The sequence below is a fragment of the Ipomoea triloba genome, chromosome 4, assembly GCF_003576645.1.
Source record: "Ipomoea triloba cultivar NCNSP0323 chromosome 4, ASM357664v1".
Lineage (NCBI taxonomy): Eukaryota > Viridiplantae > Streptophyta > Magnoliopsida > Solanales > Convolvulaceae > Ipomoea > Ipomoea triloba.
Window position 1 is genome coordinate 2,225,622 of NC_044919.1, and position 12,446 is coordinate 2,238,067.

At 33.7% G+C, this 12,446-nt stretch overlaps 1 protein-coding gene across 1 annotated transcript; it reads right to left on the reverse strand.

Annotated features, from left to right (window-relative positions):
• Positions 1-4,485, reverse strand: LOC116015011 (very-long-chain aldehyde decarbonylase CER1-like). The gene is made up of 10 exons (XM_031254994.1): positions 4,402-4,485; positions 3,494-3,717; positions 3,164-3,393; positions 2,597-2,816; positions 2,135-2,501; positions 1,919-2,026; positions 1,446-1,649; positions 1,264-1,356; positions 484-657; positions 1-391 (listed from the first exon to the last, which is right to left on the reverse strand). Exons 1-10 carry the CDS (start codon positions 4,459-4,461, stop codon positions 206-208), a joined length of 1,866 nt encoding a protein of 621 aa, XP_031110854.1. The 5' UTR covers positions 4,462-4,485; the 3' UTR covers positions 1-205.
• Between the last annotated feature and the right edge of the window lie 7,961 nt (positions 4,486-12,446).

Below are 12,446 nucleotides of genomic sequence, written 5' to 3' on the forward strand. Positions count from 1 at the left end.
TGGTGCACACAAACTCTTTTTATTTAAATCATAATTTATTTAGTCGGTACAATTAACAACTCATTAATATATCTCCATCCCATGCACAAAGGATGGAGTAAGAGAGGTCTGAGAGGAATGCAGATAGAGATCGAAATACAACATAAGCTTGCTAGTAAGCAGCTTAGATGGATTATTATTTTTATTATTATTTGAATAAATTTAGTTAAAACTTGATTCGCTGCCAATCAATGTCCAACATCATGAGGCGGAAACCATGGCGGATGGCGGCTTCCCACACTTTGTCGGTGTCAAACATTGTCTCTCCACACTCGTGCACGTTCCATCCCTCTAAAGCGTGCACGATTCCGGCCACACGCGCCGCGCTCATCGCCTTCCGAGGCAGCCAATTCTGCGGGGATTATATATAAGTTGAGTTTTGTTAAGTCTTGTTAATTGAATAAGGTAAAATGGGACGGGGAGAGTATATGTTATAGTAAATACCTCACAAGAGTGCAGGTTTTGGAGGGAAGGCGGTGCCAACATTGCCGGCGGGGGATGGTAGAAGCAGTCACGGCGGAGTTTGTTTGGGGGTAATTGAGACATGGGAATGAACATTGTCCCTTTTGTCGCCTTCTTTTGTTCTTCTTTCCTTAATCCTTCTTCGACCAACCATATCTGTCATTGTGTGACGTTTGAGTTTTTTTAGGATTATGAGATGATTTCCACATTTGGTAGCGGGTTATTATTAATTACTCCGTAATTCTTTTATATTCGATCTGACCATCTTTGAATTCTTGCTATATTTGGTTTCTATGACTTAATTTTAGACCACTGATAACTAAATTTCAGGACAGATGACCTGTCTAACCCTTCACTCCTAGAGACCGTAGATCGGAAAGCACCTCTAACCTACCTCATTCATCCAATTGAGAAGGGAAGGGGCCTATGTATTTGCATGACCCCTATAGATTTAACCCTATTTACACCTGGAGCCACTCCGTCTTACTACCATGCCGCAAAATCGGAGCTGGTGAGGAACCTTTATCTTGAATAAAATTGTCACTTTTAGTCCCATCATTGAAAAATTTAAGAAAAAAAAATAATGAAAAATGACAATTTTATCCTTTAAGAAAGTTAGCGATTATTGAACATTAAGTTGGAGATATTAAATGTGACAAGAATTTAAAATTCGTGGAACAAAAAGTGAAAACGTTTTAACCATCAAATTAAGTATACTAATCGCCATATTTATTAAGAACGATGTTATTATTGTTTAATTACCTTCTGGGTGAAACTCCTTGACAGCACAAGATTATCTTTTGAATTAGTGGCAAGCTTAAGCTTCTCGTACTCATCTTCACACGAGGTAACAACCTGCAGGAAACGTACGTTAATATAATCAAAAGACTAATTTATTATTTAAGGATGATTTTAATTACAATTTTTAATATTTGATTAGTTACCTTGATGCCTCTTTGGGTTAATACAGAAGCAATGGAGATGGAGACTTTATTGAGGTTGGCTCTAAGGAGAACCTCTGTGGTACCCTTTGGAATAATTGTGTTCATCACTATTGCAGCTGCCAAGCTACTTCCATCCACCAATCTCATTTTCATTTTCGGGTACTTTTGGACGTAAACCTCTCCGTTCCTATTTAGTTCCTCACTCTGAAACAAACACTTTCATATGGTTCATGGACTAGGGACCAGGAATTAAAACGCCCCGAAATATAAAATTTATACTTGTAAGGTATAAAATTTCTTAACACAAGATACATGCACAAGGGTCTATAGTTCACTGTTAACCCTGGTCCATGGTATAAGGATTGATGGTTCATCTGGTCGGGAAATAGTATAATAGTATATACGTACAATTGGTTAAGTGTTAAGTAATTAACTTGCTTGCTTCAAAAAAAAAAAAAAAGTAATTAACTTGCCTGGTTGAGAAGACCCAAGCTTAAGACCTTGACACCTTTTGCTTCAGCATCTAGTATGGCCTCTTCAATCAAGCCATTGATGGCTCTTGAATGTCGTTTAAGCAGGTACTAAAAATAAACACGTAATTAAGTATACAACTGTCGTGCTACAACGTAACTTCAATTCACTCGAACTTTTAAAAAAGACAATTAAATTAGAAAATGTACGTATAGTACCTGGACTTTGCACTTGGGTATAACCCAAGATTGTGACTTGACCTTTCCCAAAATGTTTCTCTCCAAGATGAAAGTTTGATTAGAGATGGAGTTTATGAATGTGGTCATAGGCCACATAAACCAAACGTACCATTTCTGGTTTTGTGGCACGGAGGCCCAAGACGAAAACCCAAGCCTCAAATAGTACACAGATTCTGGGGTGATCAAATGTGTAAGATGCACCACATCTGGGGACTCTTCTTCTCTCTTCAGAGACGTTTCGTACAACGTGTCACTCGACTTGTCCACTGTTCCGTAGACGTAGTCGTAGAATGGCATAAACAGTGAATAATTTGTCCGAAATTGAGTGTGGTGTAATGAATGAAACCTGTTCAGTCAAGAACCTCTGATAAAGATAAAGTGATAAGATTCGAATTTAAATTTAATTGCGGGAATATATATATATATATATAGTGGACTTACGAGGGTGTGTACATAAGGTATTTGAGAGGTGGGAAGATTGAGAAGAGCCAGTTGGGGAAGAACTCGAAGTTGCAATGTCCCAAGTTGTCCATAACATCGATGTATGTAACATAGCCAAAAAGGCCAACGTTGGAGGCAGTCCCAGTGGCCATTGTTGTCAGCGGTGGAATCATGAACAGCGCGAAATACGCAAGGATTTCTCCGAAAGGATGAATCACAGCTGCCCATGCCACAATGTATAAATAATCAAATAAATAATTTTTCTTTCTCTTTTTTATTTTTAATTAAGAAAATCAACACAAGCAAGTCTTGCCTTGTAACTCTAGTCATTAAAAGATTACAAAGTTAAACTAACATGTAAATTAGCACAGGTTATATATTTATATATAGCTGGTCAATTTAGCAACTTAAATTAAGAAGGTCAATAAGTCACTGTCAACATTATGGTTATCAAATTAAGGTCATCTTAGTTAATAGTTATGCCATCTATTTGGTACGAACATTCAGTATGTAAATTGTGAATATTCAATATACAAATTATAAATTGACGGTCCAAATGATATTTACAGGTAATGGGCTCGGTGACGATGGAGGAGTGGTGGTGGGAGTGGTAGCGGGAGTAGAGATAGTGGTGGTGCAACGCCCTGTGAAGCCAATAGTAAAGAAACTCCACCGGCCCGGCGTGAATGGCCACCGTCATCAACACGCCGTCCGCCCGCCACGCCGGCAGCCGGGAAGCCAGGCCGGTGACGTTCAGCACATAAAAGAACAGCCCGCTCAACAATATCTGATCATCCCTGAAAACAAAAACAACAACAAATAAAAACCAAACACCACAGCACACGCCTTTCAGATCGAGATTAATTAAGGTTTTCCGGCGGGCATTATATATATTACCAGTTGCTTTCGCGATCAACCTGCTCAAAGTCGATGGGTTTATCGACGATCCGGGTCTTCCCCTTCGCCGTCCGGTGACGGGAATAGCTGATCCATAGCTGATTGTGCACCATCCGGGAGAGGATGAAAGGGAAAATCAAGAAATTTGTGTAGTCCCTTTCACTTTCCTCGCTCGTAACGAAAGAGTACACACTGTGAACCACCCATGGTGCCAGGACCACATACTTTTACCCATAAAAACACACAAAATTCTCAAAAATATTATTAGGGATCGGAACAATAATAATATATGAATGCATGCATGAAGCATTGAGATTTAAATACATTTTGTTTTTCCAGTGACCAAGAAAACATGTCTCCAAAGGCATCTGGGTAAACCCACCTTAATCAGCAAAGGATCATAAGATAGTGTGTGCTCTAAGTAAATCCTGACAGCCTTGTGACCTTAGGACCACAAGAGGGTGTATGTATGTGTGCTCTTGGTAAACTCAGCCTTATAAGCTTACCAACAGGCCGGTGTGTAGGTAAAACACTGCCTTGAGAATTAAACTTGTAACCTTGTTGTTACAAGTCAAATATTTTATCCCTGGGTTGCTACTAAATACATATACTCCCTCCTGTCCATTTGATGTGTCTGTTTCGATTAACTAGATATGATTGAAGTGATTTTTAATGTAATTTTCATAATATTAAAATTAGTATTAATATATAAAATTTATATATTTAGAAACTAAAAGTACTATTAAACACAAGAAATCAAATTTAAAAATAAGTAAAAAAATAATAAAGAAAATAAACAAAGAAAAAGGAGTTTGTTTGACTAATGAATAATAAGTAGAATGGATAAAATGGGACAAAGAGAGTATTTGTTAATAAGAACAACGTTGGAGGGAGAAGAAACAGCGAACCTTAAAACTTCCAAGGGGTTTCCATGGCCAATCAGTGAGGAAGCCTGGAGTGGTCGCCATATGTATGTATTATTTCTTTTTCTGTGCTTCTGATCTGATGAGTTATATTGGTAGTGGTGAAGGTATATATATAGTTGAGTGGGGTGGGTGAAAATTTAAAATACTTTGAAATATGTGGTCAAAATGTTATTATTGAATAATACGGCTTGAATACATAATACGGATCGGAGTACATTATAAAAATCGGATATGTAAGAAATAGTTTTGTAGCTAGGGGTGCGCATTCGATCAAGATTTTTAAAAAATTTTAAAGACTTTTAAAATAATATAATGGAGACTTTTGAAGAATTTTTAGACTTTTTTACAATTTTTTAAATTTTTATAAACTTTGTAGCACTAGCAATCTATAAAAATTAGGACAAACATTTATAGACTTTTAAAAACTTTTTCATATAAAATATCTACAAAAGTTGTTAAAACTCTAAATTAAGTACACCATTACAAACATTTCAAAACTTCTATTAATACATTATTTATAATTTTCTTACAAAAATATATTTTTATAAATCATAAATAAATTAATACATTGCAAAAATAAATAAATATTGATTGTCACAAAAATAGAGTATATTGTACATAAAGAAAAATATTTATTGAACTAATAACACAACTAATGTTGAGTAATATAATTATCAAAATGTCTAGAATGAAAAAGTACGAATTAAAATATTCATCTTGTTAGTACAATTATCTTTGATTGGCATTGATTTCACCTTGTTGGGTATCTCTCTACATATCCCAAGCTATTTTAGCCCTTCATTCATTTGCATGCTCTCATTATATTGTTACTCTTGAGTTTCAAACAGTTGTTCAAAATTATTACCTCATTTACCGGTAAAGGTGAAGGAGATTCATCATCATCTAGCTCAATTGGAAACTCATTATTGCTATGACACTCCATGTGAAGAAAATTATGAAGCCCATCACAAGCTCTCTCTCTCTCTCTCTCTCTCTATACACACACACACACACACACACACACACGAGAGTGTGTTCATATGCGAACTACTCGTCTAGAAAAGAAATGAAAACGTGTGTCATCCATCCACGTGTCCAGATCTAACAGATCAGAAACACTGATATTTAAAAAAAATGGTGGCATTTTCGTAAATAATTGAACATCAAAGTGCAAGTAAATTGTATTAAAAATACAAGTAAAATGTATTACACTGAGCATCAATACTAAGTGCACCTAATGTTATAACTAGTTGCACCTAACGTTATAATTAGGTGCACGAATGTTACCAAGATAAATTATTTGCACTTGTAAGGGAAAATAGGTGCACTTGTAAGTGATTATACTTGCAAATGTGCACCAGCTACTTGCACTTAAAACACAATTACTTGCACCAAAGTTTGAGTTATTTACTAAAATGACATCGCGTCGTTTTTTAAAAATTATATTTGATTCGTTGATTTGGACACGTGGACGGCTGCGAAACGTTCTCATTTCTTTCTTGGGTGAGGGTTCACACCTGAGTGCGCGCATAAACACACACACACACTATATATATATATATATATATATATATATATATATATATATATATATATATATATATATATACACAGTTTAAATGCATTTGGGATGCTCAGGTGCAGGCAATTGTGTGGTGAGAGGAGAGCCATTGATCTTGTCAAAATCAATGTTCAGGATTAACAACGTTTTAAAGAAAAAACGCGGTGGCAATTTGATCATTTTTCATATGGGTCAAACTTAAGGTGCGTGATTTTTGTTTTTAAGGTGCGTGGTTTTTCTTCTTAAAGTGCATGATTTTTGTGCTTAAGCTGCGTGGTTAATTTTGAGCTTAATTAGGTACGTTGTTGAAACTTAAGTGCGTCGGTCTAAAGATTTAGGTGCGTGGTTTTCTTTCTTAAGGTGTGTGGTTTGTGTGCTTAAGGTGCGTCGGTTCTTGAAACTTAGGTGGGCCGGCCTAAAGCTTTAGGTGTGTACTTTTCCTTCTTAAGGTGTGTTGTTTCCCTTCTTAATGTTTTTTTTTTTTTTTTTTTTTTTTGATTTTTTTGCTTTTCCAAAACACAAAAAATATTCTTTATAAGATTTTTTCTACAAAGCCATATTTATGTTAATCTAATTTAGGTGCGTAGATTAGAAGTTTGAGGTGCATAAGTAGTTTAATGTTTAAAAAAAAAAGAATAAATCACCGCACAACCGCATGGGAACTCTTCCCCACACCTGAAACTTTATATATATATATATATATATATATATATATATATATATATATATATAAATATAATTTTTCAATTTTTTAATATATAATGCAATTTTGTGCGATAAAGTACAAATACAAAAAGAAAAGAAAAAGTACAAATACAAATGATTGAAAAATAATCATTTATCTACTCCACCTTCACCCTTGTATACTTCCATAGGTATATATCCAATATTTTAACTACCATGATTATTATATGTACTCGTTAACTTAACACCATACACTATCTTCTCTATTTTCCTTCATTTATACACCAATATAACCTACTTTCAACTGTCCAAAAAAAGAAAAGAAAAAACCGAAATTTAGAGTTTTAAACTTTTAAAAGATACTCATTTTGTTGCACCTATGTAGCATCAATATTCATATTTTTAATTAAAAGATAAATATGGCATGCTATTGTTTGTTTCTACCATAGATTTTGATATATGTAGATTTCGTTGGATTTTTTTTCCCCACCATATTTGCAAGTTTTGATCGAAACACTTTATGCTTGTTTCTATTAAAAGTTTAAAAACCCAACGAGTTAAACACTAGTTGATAATATAAACAACAAAAGTAGGTCTTGTTTGATAATCATCAACAAATAGTGGATAGCAGATAAGGAATTCTATAAGTCGTTTTAACTATTAGATTGTATTTGAGATTTGTAAAATAAATTTGGTAAAATTAATTGTTTACTATTGTCGATTTGTCGATTTGTCAGTTATTATATAAAAAAATGTATAAGTACATTGGTACAACAACAACAATATATAATAAAATAATAACTCAAAGACTTCAAGTAAAAGATTGATGTTGCCGGTACATTCAGTTTGAAATATAGTTGGCATGCCACAATTTTACAATGTCTTCTAACTCAATGACAGGGCAAATGGGCAAGGTAGTGGACCCTACCCGATGTCTAATGTGAAGGAGCCAAAGGCAATTAATTAGTAACGTCAGGAGCCAAGTAAACAAAATGAGGAACGGNTTTTTTTTTTTTTTTTTTTTTTTTTGCATTTTTTTGCTTTTCCAAAACACAAAAAATATTCTTTATAAGATTTTTTCTACAAAGCCATATTTATGTTAATCTAATTTAGGTGCGTAGATTAGAAGTTTGAGGTGCATAAGTAGTTTAATGTTTAAAAAAAAAAGAATAAATCACCGCACAACCGCATGGGAACTCTTCCCCACACCTGAAACTTTATATATATATATATATATATATATATATATATATATATATATATATAAATATAATTTTTCAATTTTTTAATATATAATGCAATTTTGTGCGATAAAGTACAAATACAAAAAGAAAAGAAAAAGTACAAATACAAATGATTGAAAAATAATCATTTATCTACTCCACCTTCACCCTTGTATACTTCCATAGGTATATATCCAATATTTTAACTACCATGATTATTATATGTACTCGTTAACTTAACACCATACACTATCTTCTCTATTTTCCTTCATTTATACACCAATATAACCTACTTTCAACTGTCCAAAAAAAGAAAAGAAAAAACCGAAATTTAGAGTTTTAAACTTTTAAAAGATACTCATTTTGTTGCACCTATGTAGCATCAATATTCATATTTTTAATTAAAAGATAAATATGGCATGCTATTGTTTGTTTCTACCATAGATTTTGATATATGTAGATTTCGTTGGATTTTTTTTCCCCACCATATTTGCAAGTTTTGATCGAAACACTTTATGCTTGTTTCTATTAAAAGTTTAAAAACCCAACGAGTTAAACACTAGTTGATAATATAAACAACAAAAGTAGGTCTTGTTTGATAATCATCAACAAATAGTGGATAGCAGATAAGGAATTCTATAAGTCGTTTTAACTATTAGATTGTATTTGAGATTTGTAAAATAAATTTGGTAAAATTAATTGTTTACTATTGTCGATTTGTCGATTTGTCAGTTATTATATAAAAAAATGTATAAGTACATTGGTACAACAACAACAATATATAATAAAATAATAACTCAAAGACTTCAAGTAAAAGATTGATGTTGCCGGTACATTCAGTTTGAAATATAGTTGGCATGCCACAATTTTACAATGTCTTCTAACTCAATGACAGGGCAAATGGGCAAGGTAGTGGACCCTACCCGATGTCTAATGTGAAGGAGCCAAAGGCAATTAATTAGTAACGTCAGGAGCCAAGTAAACAAAATGAGGAACGGTTTCAAGAGTCTGTAGACCACATCAGGAGAGCGCACCAATTACTTACGGACCCTTAACACTTATTGAGGATAATTGTTGTATTTATTAGAGACCGTTGCACCATTTTTGTAACCGTTATAATTAGTAATCATTGCATGGTATAAAAGTGGAGTCCATGTGACAACAAGGGAGACATGCTCACAAACTTATACTCGAACTCTTAGAAACATAGTTACTCTATCTGTCTAATTATTTCTTTCAAATATATCTCAATAATATATTTACCGTCATTGGTGCTTTCATTGAGAGACTAAGATAAATTCTCAAGCAAGCTACAACTCTCAAGCTACAACATACGTCATTTCTCATCAACAAGCTTGGAGCAATGGCATGAACTTGATCAAACAACACTCATGGTTCCCGCAATGAGCATTTTTATATACTCCCTCTGTCTCATTTTACCAGTCATGTTTACTATTCATTGGTCAAATCAAATCTTTCTTCATTGCTTATTTTCTTTAGTAATTTTTAATTATTTTTAAATTTTATTTTTTTTTGTGTTTAATAGTACTTTTAATGTAGTTTCTAAATATATAAATTTTATATACTAATACTGAATTTAATATTATGAAAAATTGAATTAAAAATAATTTCAATCAAGCCTCGTTAACCGAATCAGACAAACAAAATGGGACAGAGGTAGTATTATTTAAAATCTTGGTTGAGTAATTTTGGAAGACCTATAATTCCTGTTTAATGGGTAATTATGGTGGTTAGGTGTGATGCATGTCACTTTGGGTTAAACATCTAGTCTAAGAGTTCAAGATTTGTTCACTTACTAGATCATGATACCATGTGTCACTACGTGACAATTCAAAGTCTAGTGGCACTCGATTTACACTCCCACATGAAAGAGAGTGGGTTAGGTTCGAGCCTTAGTTGAGGCAACTGTTAACTCTTTGTGCTTCAAACCCCTACCATGCCGCTGAAAACAAGTTTTAAGTAAGACTTTTCATTCATTTGAACAATGTTTTACAACACAAACAAAAAAGCATCACATTTTGTTGTTTTTTTTTTTAAAAGAAAAAGAATGAAAAATAGTATATCATCAGTGTCATGTGTCAATCAAATCACGACCTTTCACAATAACAAAATAAATTTCTATGAAGATACATGCATGTAATTAATACAATTCCAACTTCAGTACATTACAAAATCGAGTGAACATTTATTATTATAGAATTATTTTTGGGTGATCAATTTGTGGATATTGCAACTCCTATATATGTATGTCGTCATTCAATTTAGGTCCCATTCTTGATTATGACTTATGCATGAAAATGTATTCAACGAAAATAAAGTGCGTGACAAACCAAGATGCATCTCCCACTTCCACCTTATGCACAAAAATAGGGAAGAAAATTACGTGTTGTCACTAGTGGCATAGACATAACCTCTGTTAATTAGAATAATTAAAGTCTTAACTAATAGCGTAGACGTAACCTCCGGTCGACCGGCATGCTAATTAAGCCACCTTAACTCTGGGGAAGCCAAAGAAATTTCGTATTGTCAGGATCGAACTATTTACTACATTAAAAGTGAAAAGTTAAAACTAATAGCGAAAACGTAACCTCGACCCTAATGACAACGCATAAATTTACTCCATTAGGTCATGATCCTACCCCAATTATTGACATTCAACAACCTGAATTTTGAATTTTTATTGTGTTCAATTTTATTCTAAAAACTAGTATGAACTTCTTTAATTAATTATGATTTTTGGATGTTATGTTATCATTTTATAAATGTTATGAATTGAATATTTTTTTAGTTTGTTTAATGGATTGAATTGTAGGTTTTTTTTTAAAAAAATAATATATTAATAGGTTTAGCGGGTTTAAACGGGTTTCGTGTCGTATCGTGTCGACACGACCTAAAATCTGTTAACAAAACGTGTCTATTGTGTCAACCCGCTTAACCCGTTAACAAATCGTGTTCGTGTTCATGTTAAAATTTTGAACCCGTTAACCTTAATGTGTCGTATCCGTGTTTAGCTTTATCGTGTTCGTGTCGTTATCATGACGATCCGTTAACGAACCCGTTTACACGAATTGCCAAGTCTACCCTCGAATAACAGTGAACATCGTACCCCTTTTCCCTTGACTACCGTGGCTACAAACCAAACTTCTACGCACAGTATTTTTTTTTTTTATAACAACCCAAGTTTCGTCAGACTATAACTATACACTACACAGTTTTTTTTTAACAACCCAGATTTCATCGGACTATGACTATACACTTTACGTACTACAAAGAGTTCAATTCAAAACTATACTCTATTAAATGGAAAATACCTAAATTATACTTTCCTACTTGTAACCCTCACACAAAAATTTGGTGTTGACACTTTCTCTGAACCGGATAACCTATCATATCTTGTCATGCCAACGAGTAAAAGTAATGGAGTAGAGAACTGGGACCCACAGGATGAACATAACCTATCATATCTTGCCATGTCAAAGAGTAAAAGTAATGGAGTAGAGAATGAGAGTCCATGTCATAGAACGCCCTCTAAATAGTCATTATTCTACTACCAACTATATCTTAGTAGTCATTTTTTTTGCGTAGGTGATCTCAGCTTAGTAGTCATTTTTTAATTACATTAATGAATGGATTTTTTGAAATTTTCTTTGAAATTTGAAGTGAATTTTTTTCATAATTAATGTTGGCGTGCATAATTAATGTTACCAAAGATCTTGTGGTCAAGCGGCATAACTGTGACCCTCTCAAGTGAGAGCTCACAAGTTTCATCCCCGTGGGAAAAAATTGTTGGCGTGCATATATAAAAGACTCCTCTACCTATTATTCTAAAACATCAAATTAACTGACCTTAAACAACAATACAAAATCCTTAATCTTTGACACCACCAATATAATCATTGAAAATGATATGATCGTTTGGAGAGAGGACCAAGGAATCTCAATCATCAATTGCACACCTCTTCAGTCTTCTGGGTCTTGGCCCAGAAACCCAACAATACCCCAAGCCCATGTAAGCTCTTTTTTTTGGGGTTTTTCAAAGGTGTCCCTCCGACCGACAGCCAAAGGACTAATCCTCCCGTCCCAACGGTCAGCACACTTAGTGGTAGGGGACTGACCAAATGGTTTGCTCCATTCACATGGGTGGGATCGAACTCCTAAACTCATACTTAAGGGACGAGGTGTTGAACCACCACGCCAACCATGTTGGTTAGCCCATGTAAGCTCTAAATCTTTGAGAATCATGCAGGCAAATTATCCTTTGGACCCGGGTTCAAAATACACAATTTACATACTGAATTTATATACTGAATATTCACAATTAAATGTTCACAATTTACATACTGAATTGTGAACATTTATTTTGTGTCCATGGTGTAACTATTGAATCATCCAAAACCTTGGCTTTAATTTTGAGACACTGCAATCCCCAATGTTAAGGTTAAAAAAACAAAAAAAAGGCAGGTAACCATAATTTCTTGATTTATAAATTATAATGTATCTCAACCATTTTTAGTAACTTATGTAATTGGTACCAATAA